The sequence below is a fragment of the Mastomys coucha genome, unplaced genomic scaffold, assembly GCF_008632895.1.
Source record: "Mastomys coucha isolate ucsf_1 unplaced genomic scaffold, UCSF_Mcou_1 pScaffold22, whole genome shotgun sequence".
NCBI classification, from domain to species: Eukaryota; Metazoa; Chordata; class Mammalia; order Rodentia; family Muridae; genus Mastomys; species Mastomys coucha.
Genome location: NW_022196905.1, coordinates 88,369,739 through 88,388,153, shown reverse-complemented (window position 1 = coordinate 88,388,153; position 18,415 = coordinate 88,369,739). Strand labels below are relative to the sequence as shown.

Below are 18,415 nucleotides of genomic sequence, written 5' to 3'. Positions count from 1 at the left end.
GAGAGAGAGAGAGAGAGAGAGAGAAAGAGAGAGTATGTATGTATGTATGTAATTCATCTGTTCGTCCGTCTCCCTAGACAGGGTCTCACTATGTAGCTCTGGCTGTCCCAGAACTAACAACGTAGATTAGGCTGGCCTTGAATTCATGAATACCAGAATGCTAGGATTCAAAGAGAGCATCACAGTACTACATTGAACTACTTATAAGTGTTATAGTTGGCCCTTTCTTCTTTCCTATTGTGTTTTATCTAGGTTTGTTTGCTTTTGTTTTGTCTGCCACATCCTATCCACAATTACTGATTCTCTTTCACTCAGATTTATCCCAGTGTCTTGTCCCTATCACATGTGAGATTTAAAATGTAACTATTCTAATAGACGTATAGTCAGCTTATTTACATTTCCTTGATGCTTAATGTTTAACATCTTATATGCTTATTTATTTTATTCTTAATATATGCTTATTTGTTTTACATGTATCTTTAGTGAAGAATCTTTTAAAGTCTGTGCAGGAGGAGATCAAACCCTGAGATATATACCTGTAGTATCTTTTTAAAAAATTAGATTGTTGTATTTTGTGAGCTTTTTGAAGTGCTTTTTTCTGATACGTATTTTGAAAACATTCCTAATATCATGATTTAATTTTTCAAGTAGCAGATGCTTTAATTGTTCATGGAATGTATTTGCTTATTAGTAGTGTTTTTGTATAAATAATTTTGTTTCTTTGAAATCTTTGTTTAAATTAAGGACTTTTTTTTTTTAAGTTCCTTTTAAAACTTTTTTTTTTCTTTTTTTAAATTTACATTGGTTTTCTGCCCCTGTGTATGGGTTTCTGCCCCTTTGTGAGGGTGTCAATCCCCTGGAACTGGAATTACAGACAATTGTGAACTGCCATGTGGGTGCTGATTTGAATCCTGGTCTTTTGGAAGAATAGTCAGTTCTCTCAACTACTGAGTTATCTCTCCTGCCTCTCTCTTAGAATTTTTATACTGTGGTTTTTACATTTAAGTTCATAGTCTTTTAAGTTTACTTTGATGAAAGGTATGGGTCAGTGTTTAGTTTTGCATGTGAGTATCTCATTTAGCATTTGTTGAGAATTCTATTCTTTATTGAAATTCCCACCTTTTTTGAAAATATGTTGGTGATATATGTGTGAATATGTTTGGAATTTCTAGGTTCTGTTGTATTACTAGTACCAGACTACCTAAGAAACTAGTTTTTGATAAGTCTTGAAAAAAAATATGCTCACGTAAATTGATCTGATTTTTTTTTTTTTTTAAAGAAAAAGTCTTTGAGAAGAAATAGTTTTGGACACCATAGATTCTTTTTCCATATATTTTAGAATCAGCTTTAAAAAAAAAATATATGATGTATTAATGGCAATTTATAAATGTTGCTATTTTCTTTTTATCTGGCTAGCCTCCAAATAATTAAAACAAGCTTTAAGGGCATAACAACCGAGCAATATTACTCTAATTTAATCTCTTAAACTAGTTGGGATACCTCTCAGTCAAAATCCCAGTGATACTTGTATTTTAGTACTGATCTGGGTCTTTGGACTCCAGGTGTTTTCTCATGGTGTCTTCATGGGGTAAATCCCCACTTTCTCTATTTCATTTCCTCTTCCCCTGGCTGGAAGTCTAGCCCTAGTCCCTCCCCTGCTCAGTCATTGGCTGATCAGCTTTTATTGCCAAATCAGAGAATTATTGGGGAGCAGTGTTTATACAATATTGAGGTAGGAGATTCTCAGAATAAGGATTGCAATTAGAAATGTAGGCATTTGAATAATAATAAGGATAGCCTTTACACAGTGCACAGTAGCAACAAGATGGTATACTGTCAGGTGAGTAGATGAATTCAGCCAAGAAGGATGCTTACTTGAGACCCATGGAAAAACATGAGATGTGTTATGTCTAATGAAGTAATAGAAAACATGTATGAAGGAGAAGGCAGAAAGCCAGTATAGTAGTTGTTTTTCTTGTCACTGTGACTAAACACTTGCCACAAACAACTTAAGGGCACAAAGGATTTCAAGGTAATCAAAGGATTCAGGCCATGGATTTCTAACCCGTGAATTTAGGCTGAACATTATGGTGGAGAAAAAGTATGACCCGGAGTCTGTTAAAGCTGACAGGAAGCAGTTAAAGGAAGGGATCCTAGGAATACCTAAGACTCCATGGACGTGGCTTCTGTGACCTTCCTCCAAGCACATCCCAGCCCTCACAGTGCCACACACACACTTCTAGGAATCTGTTTAGATTTTGAATCCATCAGCAGAACAAAATGCTTCTTAGGTCAGTTCCCATATGAATCCAATTCTTTTGAAAAGCATCTTCACAGATATATCATGAGCATGCTTTATTAATGGAGATACTTCTCAGTTTAGTGAAGGTGACAAAGGAGAATGTCAGAAGAAGTCATAATTCTGGAAGAATTGATTTATGTATATTTTATTAACATTCACTTTCTGGAGGATAGTTAGAAAAAATGAGAGACAGTGAAGCATAATGGTTGTTATGAGACTAAGATCTAATTAGGATGGTAGAATAATCATACGGTTTGTTTTTTCAAATTGATTCTTTTTTTTGTTTGTCTGTTTGTTTGTTTGTTTGAGACAGGGTTTCTCTGTGTAGCTCTGGCTGTCCTGGAATTCATTCTGTAGACCAGACTGGCCTTGAACTGAGAAATTCACCTGCCTCTGCCTCTCCACGTGCTGGGATTAAAGGCGTGTGCCATTACTGCCCTGCTTCAAACTGATCCTTATCTGATAGGAGTGTTTGTTAAATTTGAACTGATGTGTAGAATAGCCATAGTCTTAGGCCTTGTGTCCTTTCTTTTTTTACTCTTTGTGCTTTCTGTCACTGCTATTTTCTATTATCCTAAATACAAGAGAAAGATTATAAACATGTACCAAAGGAATTGTGTCCTGATTTTTCTTTTTATAATTTGTTTTTAAAATGTTAGTATATATATACTATAAATACTAATACTAAATGTTAGTATTTATATACCACAGTATATATATAAACAGGAGGTTAGAGGACTACTTGCAGGAGTCAGTTCTCTCCTTCTACCATGTGGTTCTCAGGGATTGAACTCAGGTTCTTAGGCTCATTAGCAAATAGATGCTTTACTCTTTCAGCCATCTCTGTTTTTTTTTTCTTTCTTCCTGCTTCTTTTTTTATTTCTTCAATTAGTACTGTGACATGATCTTATCCTTTTCCAGAGACAGAACTTTCCTCCAGATCTCTCTGTATTGACATAAATGTCTGGAATACCTTTGGAAAGCCATACAACATCTCTCCTTAGTCTTTATTGCCCTGTATCCCTGTTTTTTGTCTAAGTATACTTGGGATATGAGATAGAGTCCTAAGAATAAATAAAAACAAGATAATGAATTCAGTTATTCCTAAAGACCAAAGAATTCCCATTATGGATGTTAACTAATTATTTCCTTTGTCAATAAAAATTGTAGACATTGCCACCATAGAAAACCATTTGCTATCACTTTAAGTTAAATATACTTGTATATGTCAACCTGATTATCTTAGTTAACCTGATTATCTTAATCTCATTCCCAGTATAAGATATTTGTTATTCTTGTTCTGGGAACCCTTTCCTTTTCACCTCCTTGACTATTCTATAGCTTAATTATTATTCATCATTTTTACTCTTTATGATAAAGATGGTTTCCTTTTTAGCGGTTTTCATGTCAATATAATAATAGTATAAAACAATACAACTATTTGATTACGGGGAAATATTAATAAAAAGAAATGTCATTTAATAAAAAGAAATGTCATTATTTAAAGGATTATTTAAAAGTAAAATATTCTAAGTCTATCTTTTCAAGTAATCAGACATTGAAGCATTAGGACATCGTACAGTGAATGATAGCAGTAGATATTCACTGAATATTTCTTTCCTCCTCCTTTTCCTTCTTTCTCAAGCAATCACTCATGAAGCCTCGGCAGGCCTTGAGCTCTCTTTGTTGACTAAGCTAGTCTCAGACTCAAGATCTGCCTGCCTTTGCCTCTTGAGTGATGGGATTAAGGATGTGCACTTGTACTTTCAATCCCAACCTATCAAAGCCAATTAATTAATTAATTCAAGGCCTCTATTTAGTCAGGACTGGCTTTAACTTTTTCAGTCTCCTGGGTTCTGCGATTACAGACATGTACTCTTATGTCCAGCAACTAAATACCTCTTGAATAAATTAAATTGATTAGAAATATGAGACTTCAAAAGTTGACAGGTTATTTGCTTCATAATGAGGGTTTTGCTTTGTTTAAAGTGGTCACATAGCTGGAGACATCAAAACTTGAGTGGTTGTATTACGTAGATATTGTTAAATTTATCACAGTAACCAGTACCATCCATAGAGCATTAGTTCAGGAGTGGATCACTATCCAATCTCTAATTGATCCAGCTATATGCAGTGTCATTTATTAAATACCTTTTTTTTAAAAGTATCAGCAGGTCTAAAGATAATAGTTGGTAATGTGCTTTTTTCAGGTAAGGTGTAAATTTATTTTATATATTACATATATATGGTATAAAGTGACTAGTGGTTAATTTAGGTATTGATTTGGAAATAGAAACTTCAAAAATGTTGAACTGAAAATATTTGGATAAATAAGATAAGCATATACTTATTTTCTCAGAAAGAAACCTTGTACTGTCAGATAGAAAGGATCAAAGTGAGAATCAAGCAAAGAATAATTCATTCATGTGTTCACCCCTCTTCACTTTCCTTTGTTTTGGAGACAACTCTTGCTGTGTAGCACAGGTTGACCTTGAACTTCTAATCTTCCTGTATCCACCTCCTTAGTACTGGGGTTATAGTGATATTTTACTGTTTTTGGTGTTTTGCCTTCTTTAACCATTGAGAATAGATGCCATTATACGACAGCTTTGTTTGAGAAATGTATGCAGTACTATAAGTCATTGAATTTCTCTAAAATGTAAGCAGACATCATACAGGCTTATAGTTTTTGCTAGCTTTTCTATCTGATGTCATCATTTAATATCTGTAGAAACAGTATGAATTTAATGATTTGTATTTTAGATTTGTATTGTTAGAAGTCTTTTCTTTGTGAATTACTCTTTTGGTGATTTGTAGCATTCTCTGTTAGTTTCCAACAAAATTATACTGAACTACAGAGACAAAATAAATTTCAACTGGTGAGAGGGCAGCTGTTGTTAGTATCCTAAGACTTAGATGCTTACATATAGTTGAGGCTGGTCTCTCCCCCAACCCTCCTCTCCCTCTCCCTCTCCTCCTTTTCCCTCTTCGTCTCTTTCACCTTCTCTCTCCCCACCTCTCTCTCCCCCTCTTTGTGTATATCTTCACTATATAGTGTTGTTTAAGTAACTAACAGTCATAGAGATTCAAACTTGTTTACTTTAGCATAGTTCACATGAGAACTAAGAAGCAGTAATAAACTTTCTTATTCAGGACAAATGACTAATTTCAAAACTTTTACAGGGGGTGTCCAAAGGTTGCACAGGTGTTATAGTAAAGGACAAAGTAGGTGAAATTCAAAGCAACTTGTGTAGTTAATATTTAGAGAACCATAAGGCAGCATTTTTCCTAGTGTTTTAAAAGATTTAAATACTTAAGATACATTGTTGCTAAGGGGATTTTAGTTTATTTTGCTATGTACTCAGGGCCTCCAGGTTGTCCTAATGTTACTATCCTTTGGAAATTGATATAAGATATTGTAAAAATTGGAAACATGGGAAAACCAACTTAAAATCTTACCTCAAGAGGTAAAAGTTCTTGCCTAGCATGCATAAGACTGTGGGTTTGATGTGTACAACTGTAAGAACAAAATATACAAAACATCAACAACAACAACAACAACAAATAAATACAAACAGAGCAAAACCCTTTGTAGCTTGGTATGATGGTAATATCTATAATCCCTGCATTTGAAAGACTTAATCAGGTGGATTATGCACATAAGGCTTCCAGGACTGTACTGTGATTAAAGCCAGCCTGAGATAGTAAGAGCTTGTGAAAAACAACTCCCTAAAACAACACTAAAAGTAATTCCTCCTCATCTTGAAAATATGAAGAATTAGCTGTTAATGTTTTCTAAAATCATTTCTCTTTTTTTGGATGGAAGCTGCTCATCACTCAGTATTTAAACCCTAGACTGCCTTTTATGCACAGTTACTAAAAAGCATGACTAGCATCACATTTAGGGATTTAAATTATGTTTGATTATTTTAATAATTTTTTGTTTTTAGTATTTTTGTTTAATAATGTTTACAAGATGAAATAGTGATTAAAGACCAAGAACATCTTGGGAGAAAAAGTTTATTTGATTATATACTTCTACCTCACATTATTAAGGGAAGCCAGGGCTGGAGCTCGAGGAGAAACCTGAAGGCAGGAACTAAAGCATAGATCAGGAAGGAATGTTGTTTACTGGCTTGCCCTCTTTGGCTTACTCAGCCTGCTTCCTCCTACCAGCCCTGGCACAGCACGCTTTCATGAGTTAGGTCCTTCCACATCAATCATTAATCAAGAAAATACCCACTACAGACTTACAAGCAATCTCGTGGAGGCTGTCTTAGGGTTGCTACTGATGTGATAAAATGCCACGAGTGAAAAAGCAGCTTGGGAGGGAAAGAGTTTATTTCATTTACGTTTTCACGTCACAGTTCATTATTGAAGGAAGTTGGTTCAGGAACTCAGAGAAGGAATATGGAAGCAGGAACTGAAGTGGAAACACTCTTACTGGCTTGTTCCTTCTGGCTTGCTCAGTTTGTTTTTTTATATACCCCAGAACCAGGAGTGATGGTACCACTCACAATGGGCTGGACCTTTCCACATCAATCATTAATTAGGAAAATGCCCTGCAAACTTGCCTACAGGACAATCTTAAGGAGGCAGTTCCTTAATTAAGATTTTTCTCTTCCCAAGTATGTCTAGGTTTGTGTCAAGTTCCTTAAGACCAATCAGCACAGAGGCATTTCCTCAGCCGAGTCTGCTTCTTTTCAGATGACTCTATCTAGCTGTGTCAAACGGTAAATCTAACCTGCACAATGTACAGCATTGATCACATTGCCCTCCTGTTAAGTTCTATTACAATGATATAACACTAATGAAACACAATTTTCATTCATCCTCACTGTAGATAAGGATCCTGTGCTTGGATCTGGATCTATTTGCTGTACTTAATATTTACTTTTGAGTAATCTCAGAATGGAAAAATGCCCATAGAACTCACTTATGTTATATGGAAAATAAAGCTTTCCATTAACTGAGAAGTATTTAAAATAATGCAAATGTGGTAGACAATCAAGGTTTTCTCTTGGTGAAAAATGTTATTTCCTTGTGTTTTATAAATGATATTACATTTATTGAAAAATTGGGTTTATTATTATTATTAATAATAATAATAATAGAATTTTGGATTCCAGCTGGGTTGCCAGATAATACAAAGGAAATCAAGGGCCCCTTTTAAGTTCATAACTAAAAGAATTTAAAGATGAACTTAACTGGAAGCTCAAGGGCAATATTACTAGAGTTTAAAGGAAAAATATCCCAGAGCAGGCAAGCTGTAAATCCTCAGCAACTGCGCACAAAAAGGAAGGAAAAAGCCATGTCCTTAAAACTGCCATAGATGTCAAACACATGCCAAGTGGCCACACAGCAGAGAGGAGAGCTTTAGGTTAGGGAAAAGAGGAAATTCAAAGTATCAGAAAGCATATTTACATTCTGGGCAGCACCCAAGAGAAAGAAAATGGCAGTTATACCTTTCTAACTCAGGCATCAGGAAATGAAACCTATGATAGCTTAGAGCACTGCAAGTGATGGGGAGCAGGAATTGAAAAGTATAGTTTATTTTAATTTATAGTTTAATTTGTTCCTTCTACTTCTTTATCTTTTTAGAATAGCTTAAGATGAGCCTGCCTTTGTAGGTGTGGTTTCTTGGCCAGGTGATTGACTTGGCGCAACTGGAATGTTAGATCTCCATCTAAGGCCAGAGATTCTTCACCAGAAGGATTTTTTTCCACTTTAACATTGTAACTCCAAATAGTACAATACGATGAGATTACATTTGAAGAGTTAATTTAGGGACTGGAGAACTTTACTGTTAATAAATAAACAAATGAGGAAAACTTGCCCTCCTTTAAGTAAAGGGAAACTGATGTGAGAAATTTTGATGTGATCTTATAAACTAGCTTTGATTTCTTGGTACATGATGGACTACTACTTCATTTTATTTTTGATATACAAAAAGCTTAAGACCTGAAAGTAACTCTTATATTTTGAATACTATTTCTTAACTTAGAAATGGATACAGATTTGAGTACTGGGTTTAAGGGCACATGTAAGAAAGAACAAAGAAATATGAGCAAAGAATCAACTATAGGGCTTGAGGATGCAGCCTAGTAGTAGAAATCTTACATGACATGTGCCAGGTCCCTAGATTTGATCTGTTACTGACAAAAAAGAACATTATGTCATCTATAACTATATATGTAATTTGTGATAAGGATAACATGTAGATACCTAATTTGACACACATGACTTTGTCATTTGTTGTTTGATCTGAATGATCTGAAGTGGATTTTATCTTCTCTTTGCTATCAAAGCAATAGTTTTAGACCCCTGGAATAAAGTTATTTTTAGGGCTTTTTTCATATTTAGCATATTTGAAGTGGTTTTATGATTGATTTAGTCACCATTGATTGTGCTGTGATTATGAAAACAGTCACATGATTTTTGTTTCAGTTGGCATGGCTCTGTAATTTATCTAGTTAAGTACTTTTGAGAGTAAAAGGGAGTGGCAATAATTACGTCAGAACAATAGGTTTAAATTAAGACTGACTATGGCAAATCAAGTTATGCATTTACCTGATTAGGATGTGTTGATGGCAACTTGCTGTGTGCAGGTACTGTAAGTATGATTTATTGAGAAATGGGCCTTTTCTTTTGTCTTTCTAGACTGCCTTATGAGGTCGGCTTTCCTTGTAGTTGGAAGGCTATGTGGAACAATCTGGACTGTGTTCTTCTTTGTTTATGATCAGCAGGAATGAGGATCCTGTTTCATCCACAAACATAGAGTGAATCTTGAGCATTGTCTAAACTAATGCCAGTGTTAAGGGGGAAAATCATGGTGTTAGTTGTAGGTATGAGATATTTGAGTATTACTCAGATGGGAGGTTAGAATTACACGATTCTCTTATAGTTGGAGTTTCATTAAATGGAAACTAGTTGTAAGATCAGCTTTTCTAGGAAAGTAGTGCTGTTAGCACAGGGGAAGGAACTGGGAGCATCACCCTGTTCTCTGAAGAATCTAGTACGGTTGCTTATTTGCATTTTCCCTTAGGCATCTGTTAATGAGTTTCTCCAAAAGCCTAGATTATTGTAGTGTTTTTCTTCAAGTGAGAATATAAAATGACTTAACTAGCTTGATAGGGGTGTTCAAGAGTACACCAAGACTGCATTTCTTAGAAGAGTTTTTAATGCCACTGATGGAGGGGAAGCAGCCTGGTGGAGACTTTGAGTGAGTTCAGGACACAACAGAGACTCTGGTGGGATCTCTGAAGAGAATCAGAGTCCACTTATCAGAGGAGGGAGATTCATAACACCTTCTGAGAATGGTGTTCAGCAGCAGCTAGGTTCTCAGATTCCCTGGCAGGAGACAGGGAAGGATGGTACCCCTTTGATGTAAAGTCATTTCTCAGGTGAGAAGTCCTAGAAATGGCAAATCTTGCTTGCTCTAGGCTCACAGACAAAGTTCTCGTAGAGTGTCTGTGAGTATTTGTTGAGAATTTTACAACAAAAGGAGAGAAAAAGAAAACTTAGCATGTTTTCTTTCCTTTTTTATGCTGTATTATTTTTAATTTAATTTTTATTTGCTCATATTCTCCACACACACACACATTGATTCCCCTTTACTCCAAAATGACTAATTTCCTCAAATAACTATAATAATAGTAATATTTTTTTAATAAAAAGCACTGTGTGAATGTGTGTGTATGAGAGTGTGTGTGTGTGTGTGTGTGCACACGCACGCACATATGTTGGGGGAAGGGTTGTCAGAAGACACCTTTCCAGAATTAGTAATCTTTCAGTGTGCTTCCTGGCCTTGAACTCAGATCATTAGAATTATGCAACAGGCATTGTAACTTCCTGAGCCATCTTGCTGGCCCTGACTGTAATAATTAACAATCCTTTCCCCCACAGACCGATAGGGATGCCAAAGGAAAAATATGATCCTCCAGATCCTCGCAGAATTTATACCATCATGTCCGCAGAAGAGGTAGCCAATGGGAAAAAATCTCACTGGGCAGAATTAGAAATCTCGGGTGAGTGGAATCTGAAACATTTTATCTGGGATATAATAGCTACAATTGTAAAGAGTATTGCTGTATTTATAGACTCATTGTTGTGTTTTAACTGAACTAATTGGAAATATATAAGAATACTGAGGCACTTCTTTTTAGATCTTTTAAAATATTTTCCTTTCTTGTTGAAATTGTCTTGAGCAAGGGTAGCTAGCCATTTACATTTAAAGATATTCAGAGTTTGGTTTCTGAGTAAAATTAGTTCTGTAATACAATAAGTCTTGTGTTGATGTTTCCAGAGTAATTTTTGTAAATGAAAGTCTTTGCTATCCTTCTTTTATCTCAGTGCTGGCAAAGAAGGAAACCTAGATGACTCTCTCTGTGTAACAGACACCTGCTAAGCTATGAATAGAGCATGTTCAGAATAAATATGATTTGAAAAATTTGGAACCTCTATCTGAAAATGAAAAAAAATAATCATAAGAGTAAAACTGAGGACATTGTATAAAATACCTACCTGTACACTTCAAAGTTACCAGGATTGTGGAAAACAAAGACAAAAAGTACCTTAAGTCAGAGGAATGTTAAGATATGCTAATTAAAAAGCCTGATTTGAATTCTAGAACAAAAAAATATAAAAAAAGGTAATTCTGAATAAAGCCTGAAGTTTTGTTACTATTACTATATCAATGTTGGCTTCTTACTTTTAATAAATACACCATGGAATATAAGACTCTAATGTTAGGGAATTTAAGCAAAGTTCATCTAAGAACCCCACATTATTTTGGCAACTAATAGTATTATAATATTAAGTTTATTAGAAATAGAAGGTCACTGGTTTTCTTTTATGAATTGCCACAGAACAGATTAGAATGTAGTCAGTACCCGGCCCCCATTGACATTGCAGTACCAGCAGCAAGACTTAACTTGTACATACAACTGAAAGGAAACTGGATAGGTGGCTGAATGCTCGTCATTCTAATGGGAGCACTTGGCATCCTGTTAAAGATTTCTCAGCTTTGACTTACTGACAGTTTGGCCCCTATATACAGTTCCTTGTGATGGAGGGTTTTGTGTATAGTGCAGGATTCTTAGTAGCATACTTGGCTTTTACCTAGCAGATGCCCTGTATACTCTTTAGTTATATCAACCTAAAATGCCAAAGTCCTTTGAGGAAAAGAATTCCTCCCAATTGAAATTGGTGTGTTAAGTCTTAAGTTAATAGAAGTTTCTCTTTTACCCATAGCCTCATCATTGAATACTTTGTTTTCCTACTAAGATGCAAAATCCTAATTGATACTGTGTATTTGATTATATACAACAGGAAAGAGTCTGTGGTAGAAAGAACCCTGGATAGAAATAAACATTGACTTTAGTTATATAAACAAGATAACATTGTTCTTTTGAAACTTTGTGTTCTTTAGTTTCCATTGCCATTTCTCATCAGTTTTTTTCTTTTAGAAAATTATATATACTTAAATAATTACTTCTTGGGTCTGGAGAGATGCTCAGCTACTAAGAACACTGCTCTTTTTTTTTGTTGTTGTTTTGGTTTTTTTTTTTGTTTTTTGGTTTTTTGAGCCAAGGTTTCTCTGTGTATCCCTGGCTGTCCTGGAGCTCACTCTGTAGACCCAGGCTGGACTCTAACTCAGAAATCCGCCTGCCTCTGCCTCTCAAATGCTGAGATTAAAGGCGTGCACCACCTCTGCCTGGCCATGCTCCTGAGAATCTTTTAACAGTTCAAGCCTTTGAAATTACCTGCATTCAAGGGCACATACCCACACAAACTTAGATATAGACAGTTAACTAAAGGTAAAATAAATCGTAAAACTATTGCTTTGCTTTTATGCAATTTTGTAAAATAATCTTTATGTAAATTATGCATTATAATAAATAATTATAATCAGGCCTGGGATGTCTCTCAGTTGGTAGAGTGCTTGTCTAGTTTTCATAAAACTTTGGCTTGGGGTTAATTCCCAGCACCAAATAAATTGGGTATGGGGGTTATTCACTTGGTAGGTAGAGGCAAGAAGATCAGAATGTCAAGGTCCATCCTCAGCTATATAGCAAGTTTGGGGCCATTCAGGATTACATGAGATTCCATCACAAAACCAAAAAATACTAGCAACTTAGAAGATAACATCCCATTTTATAAAACCTGAGGCTAGATGATTCAACCAAACTTACATTGCTAATAAGTGGTAAAATTAGAACTCTGAAGCAGGCTTTCTGATTTAGTACATGCTTTGTACTTGCTGCTCACAGACCTTGATGTGAAAACTGTTTCCTTGAGTGTGTTGCATTTAATATAAAATCTTAAACTACGGTTGTTAATCTCTAACTATAACATCAGAAATTTAGGAAAGATGTTTTCTTTTGGCACATTTTCCTGGTGCCTAATCCAAGGTTGGTTTTAAATAATAATAATAATCATTTTTTATTTAACCTTTGTTGGCCAATCCAGGCTATGGGTATAGATACATCTTATGTTTATAATTTTCATTGAGTGTGAGGAGTATTTTGTTATGACTTTCAAAAAGTAAAAGTTCAAGCCTGTTTTATCACCAAAGCTCAACTCAGCCTCAAGATTTATCCTTTGGATCTGGCTCTGAGAGAGGTCTAGTAAGCCTCAGTCAATCAATCTCTCCTTCCCTCCCTCCCTCCCTCCCTCGAAAAGAGTGACTGTTCAAAGTGGGATGAAATTAAAGGAGGCTAGATATTTTAGCAGTGGTATAGCTTTGAATACAAAGTTAAAAACGTCAAAGATAAAATGATATCTGTGTGTATTTGCCACCTTTTCTAGCACTTACCAGTTCTTGGGATTCAAATTTTGTCTTGGATTTTTGAGTTTATGCTTTAGTGTTTTGCCTTTTAGGTAGAGTGCGGAGCTTAAGTACATCACTCTGGTCATTGACACACTTGACAGCACTGCACCTAAATGACAATAACCTTGCTCGCATTCCACCTGATATTGCCAAGCTTCATAATCTGGTTTACCTGGATCTGTCATCCAATAAACTCAGAAGTTTACCAGCAGAACTAGGAAACATGGTGTCTCTCAGGTGAGCAAGCATTAAAGACATGATTCATTATATAAAATTACAAATTTATCAAATAAGAAAGTTATGGGATGCTATTTTATGGTGGGATTTCTGTGTCTGTGAAGAACAAAAGATAGGAATGGTGTTAAACACAGTGTGTGAGTTGGCTTCCATTTAATATTACTTTTCCTTTAAGTTGTAGCTTCCTGTTACAAATTTCTCTTAACAGAGTTGAGATAGAGGGAGTTAAAAGTCTTAGTGTGGAGTCAAGTCTGATAAAACTAATCAGAAATTTGCTTATAAATGAAATGTTTAGGAATAAACTTCTGTTATAAAATATATGTGTATATTTTTATATTACAACTCTTTATTGAAGCCTAAAGACTTGATTAAAATGGATTGATAGTTTAAAAATGTTTAAGACATTTGTTTTTGAGACAGGGTCTTGCCTGTGGCACCCTAGCTGGCCTCAGCTTGTAGTAGCCCTTCTGCTCTTGCCTCCCAAGATTAGGGACAGCAGGCATATGCCACAACCCTGGTGGCATTTCCTACAGGAGGAAACATTTTAGGATCTTATTAACTGTTTCCAAGACAAGAATTGCTTTTCTTAATCTTATCTATTGAGTAATAGAGTTTTTTAAAAATTGCTTTTACGTGATTAAAATTAATAATGATTGTGTTACTTACTGGTTGTTTTCCCACCTCCTAACTGGTTATATGAATTCTTACTTTTTTGTCCTTTATTAATGAAGGTGTTATTTTTTCATAATCTGTTCAAAATTTAATTTACAAACTTAGATCTTACCTGTTTTTTTCTGTTTTTGTTTGTCTTTGCTGATCTGTTCCTATCTTTTCTCTATTTTAAGCTTTAGGATATATATTCTATGTTAGTGATTGTTCTCCAGAGAACATTTTATCTTTTCATACTTCCCTTTCTTTTTTAAAAAATAACGTTTGTGTGTTTATGTGTGTGGATGTGCACAAGTCAACTAGCTGCATGGGAATCAGAGGGCAACTTTATGGGAGTTGATTCTCGCCTTCCACTGTGGGGTCTTGAATCAGGCTTAGGTTGTCAGGCTTGGCATCAGATGTCTTTACCTACTGGCTCTCTTGCCAGCCCACTTTTTGTGTTTTCTATTTAATTATCATTAGCTTCTGTGGTATACTGTCTTATTTTGAATTTCTCTTTGTGTTTTTATTTTTTTCTCATAGTATTTTGACAACTTAGTTACAGTCTGTTATAGATAGGTGACATGTTAGGCAGGTGGCTGCTAATTGTAGTTAGTCCTCAAGTTTAAGAATTTACTGAGAATTGTGCCGAGTGGTTATGACACATACTTTTAATATTGGTACTCAAGAGACACAGGCAGGAGGATCTCTGTGAGTTCAAGGCCAGTCTGATCTGCAGAGCAAGTTCCAGGATAACCAGAGCTACACAGAGAATCCCTGTTTTGAAAAAAAAAAATTAATTTCTTCTATAAATTAAGCTTGGTTCAAGGTCTTACAGGTTTTGCATACTAATAACATATGTCACTCTGATTTGCATTGTGTGCAGTTCATACCTCTGAATTTAATCTGTGCTATAGAATGAATCATAGAAATATTTAGTAATGATAGCACTTTAATAATAGCGTACAGCATTTTGGGATTAGTTTGAAGAAATGCCTTGAATATAAATATCACTTATCATTAGTTAGAAGAAAGACAAAGGGTAACAAATGCAGGCATTAATAAAGCATGTTATGTCACACTCAAGTTTTTAAAATTTTTTTTTTAAACAGGGAATTGCTTTTAAATGACAATTATTTACGGGTTTTGCCTTATGAACTTGGCCGGCTCTTCCAGCTACAAACTCTAGGTTTAACAGGTGAGTGATTTTAAAAAAAAAAAATAAAAAAAGATAACTTAAAACTCTGTATTGAAGTATTAAGATACCTTTAAAGATAGTTTTTGTAAAGAGTACAGGTCAGTTTTAGTATGACTGAGAATGTGAGGAGGATTTGCTAGAGGTACTGGGAGTGTAATAGTTGAGATAAATGCTGGGATTACAGACATGAGCCACCCCTTCCAGCTCCAGTTTATTTTGTATATGATATATTAAATCTTACATTGTTAAAAAAGTTATCTAAACAGAGGTAGTAGGATAATGGGACAAGTCTATTCTTAATTGAAAAGTTATGGAATGTTTATCAGTTTTACAATTTTAGATGCATGAATTTCTAACCTATTTATAATTGTCTTTAATAAGGATAATTACTTTTATATAATTTATACATTTATGTAATTTATATAATAATTCTTTATAAGAATAATTCTAATTGTAGAACAGCTATTTTCTACATTTTGATTTATTGAGAGTCCATTAATGAGAAATTAGTAATTTAATATTTGACCTAGAAGATTTATTTTTGAGCCAAGCAACATTCCTGAAATAACAAATGTTAATATTTATATGACTTTCTATGTTACCTCTACATCCCCAAAGATGTCTGCTATATTACCAATGGAATGGGATATTCTGGTTATTTGTAAATTTTACTGTCCTTTTATTACAGTCTATAAAACTAGGTATTAAAACTAGTGGTTCTAGGGCTGAGCATATTTAACTCAGTGATGAAGTACTTGCCTAATATGTGCAAGGATCTGGGTTTCATCTTCAACAACATAAAAAAAAACCCAGAAAACCAAAGTAAATATTCTTTGGCTGGTCTTCATTGTAGTTGCATTTTTTTTTTTTTCTACTAACACAAACTCTCTTCTTTGACCAAATGATCAAGATTATCAGACTAAAGAAAAACAACACTTAGTTATGTGCTAATTACACAAGTAACAACTTGAATTAAATTAAAGAACATCTTTTCAGGTATTTAATCTGTTAGTTGTTAGCTATTCTTCACCAATTATAACTTAGCCTTGTTCTTGCCTATGGAAACTTTTTTTTTTAAAACTGGCTTCAATTAATTCTGTGGTAAATTTAAATTAAATAGTGGTTTGTTTTTTTCTCTTGAGTTTTTAGTATTTATACATGTGTAACAAGGTTTTCTTGAGAGTATAATTCATTTATAGTTTTTGCACACTATACATATAGCCTGACAGTAACAATATAGATTTCTTTCTTTCTTTTTTTTAGTGTAGCTAGGGTTAACATCTCAAGTGTTAAGATTATAGGTATGTGTCACCATTTCTAGCTGCATTTCTGAATTCTCAATTTTAATAGGAATGTTCAACCTGTACTTGGTAGTTTTCTCTTTTTTGAGGATCTGCTTAGCTTTTATTCAGTTCCATTTTCTTTTCAACTCATTATATATAGGAGGGCAAGGAAATTTAGATAAGAAAGCTAGAGCCTTTCCTGCTTTTTAACATTTTTTTTTCCTTAAGCAGTTGATGGAATGAAATGTCCTTAACACAATTGATGGAATGAAATGTCCTTTATATACACAGGAACATAAAATTTGAAATGATTTCTAAGTCATTTTTTAGATACAGTGTAGTATTTTGCATATAATGAAAGAAAGAAAAGTGGCTGAGATATTTTAATGGCACCGTGAGATACAGTATTGAATGAGCAGTCCCTCTGATGGTGTTTGTTAACTGTAAAGAGAGAGCTGGCACAAGCCTTTAATTCCAGCACTCAGAGGCAGAGGTAGGCGTATCTCTGTGAGTACAAGTTGAGTTTATGCTACTAAAGAGCTACTTTTTTGTTTGCCTATTTTCATGCATAGTAGATGAAATAGTGCAATTGAGTAGTTGCTAGGCTTGGCTAGGGCTTACCATGTTTCAAGTAAGTAGCAAATACTGTAGCAGGCTACATAAAGCTAGTTACGTGGTAGTTATACGGCAGTTGCCTTGACCTACTTAGTTGCCTATATAAACAGTTATAGGAACTTTCTAGTAGAAACAATTAGATAAAGGTCTAAATAAGGGCAGTGCACTAAGAAAGCATAGGACTTGGCTCCCCAAAACACCTTTTAAGGATTTTTTTCCTTTAATTTTTGAGACTAAAGTTGACCTTGTTCTGTTCATTATTCTTACTTCAGGGTATGGTGTTTTATGCACTTAATCTCCCAGTATTTGGAAGGCAGAGGCAGGCTGATCTATCACAGGGAGTTCCAAGCCAGCCTGGCACCGGGACATAGTAAGTTGCAGACCAGCCAGGGCTATATAGTGAGTTCGTTTTTCAGAAAAACAGTATCAACAACAGTAATAAATAAACCAAACAACAGCAAAGAAAAACAAAACCATTGGGCAAATTCTGTATTTTTCATATAAATTATATTATGATTGAGTGAATTTGTTCTTTGAAAGTTAGGTAGAATAGTTAGGTAAAACTATCATTACTTGTATATAATCTTTTGGAAAATACTTTCTCAATATATTTATAGTAATAAAATAATAATTGGGAATTTAATAAAAAGTTTTAATTATATGTTTTTGCCTGTGCTAGTGTGTGAGTTTGTGCTTGTGAATTCAGTGCCCATGGAGGCCAGAGGAGGTACTGAAGCCTTTGCATCTAGAGTCACTGGTGGTTGTCCAGTGGCCCTTGTTGGGTACTAGGAACTGAACATGGGTCCTTTGCAAGAGCAGTATATGCTCTTAACAGCTGACCATCTCTCTAGCATCATGATTGAGAATTCCTAGTAGCTAATGATTCAGTTTTATTATGTTGTTCCAGCACTACAAAGTGGAACCAAATTGAACTTGAGTTTTAAATTCCCCTACTTTGTCCATTACAGTTGGTTAATTACCAGGGTGCTACAACATCCAGTTATTTTATTTTTTTTAATTTTTACTTGTGTATTGAATAAAAAAGAGAAAAAAGGGTGTATTTGTTAAAAGTGACTGTAATCTTGATATATTTTGAGTCTATTTGTACCTGTATTACCTACCTATCATTTTAAGCAGTTTTTAAGTTTTTCTTCTCTTATGTTGTATCATTCACATTTTCACTTTTATTTTTAAATATAAACATTTAAGGCCATATATTATCTCATTTTTTCCTTTTGTTGCATGTTGTAACTACAATTGGAAATATTTTTCTTTCTCCTTTTTTCCTTTTGAGATAGTGT

The 18,415-nt window shown here is 34.5% G+C and overlaps 1 protein-coding gene across 5 annotated transcripts in view; it reads left to right on the top strand.

The window, feature by feature from the left end:
* Cnot6l (CCR4-NOT transcription complex subunit 6 like) overlaps positions 1–18,415 on the top strand; it is a 78,991-nt gene that overhangs the window by 19,558 nt on the left and 41,018 nt on the right. For all 5 annotated transcript variants that reach the window (XM_031391129.1, XM_031391126.1, XM_031391127.1 and 2 more), the window contains exons 2-4: positions 10,208–10,329; positions 13,184–13,370; positions 15,131–15,216. In XM_031391129.1, the coding sequence (XP_031246989.1) occupies positions 10,218–10,329; positions 13,184–13,370; positions 15,131–15,216 (385 nt within the window). In that variant the 5' untranslated portion in view covers positions 10,208–10,217. The remainder of the gene's footprint in view (positions 1–10,207; positions 10,330–13,183; positions 13,371–15,130; positions 15,217–18,415) is intronic.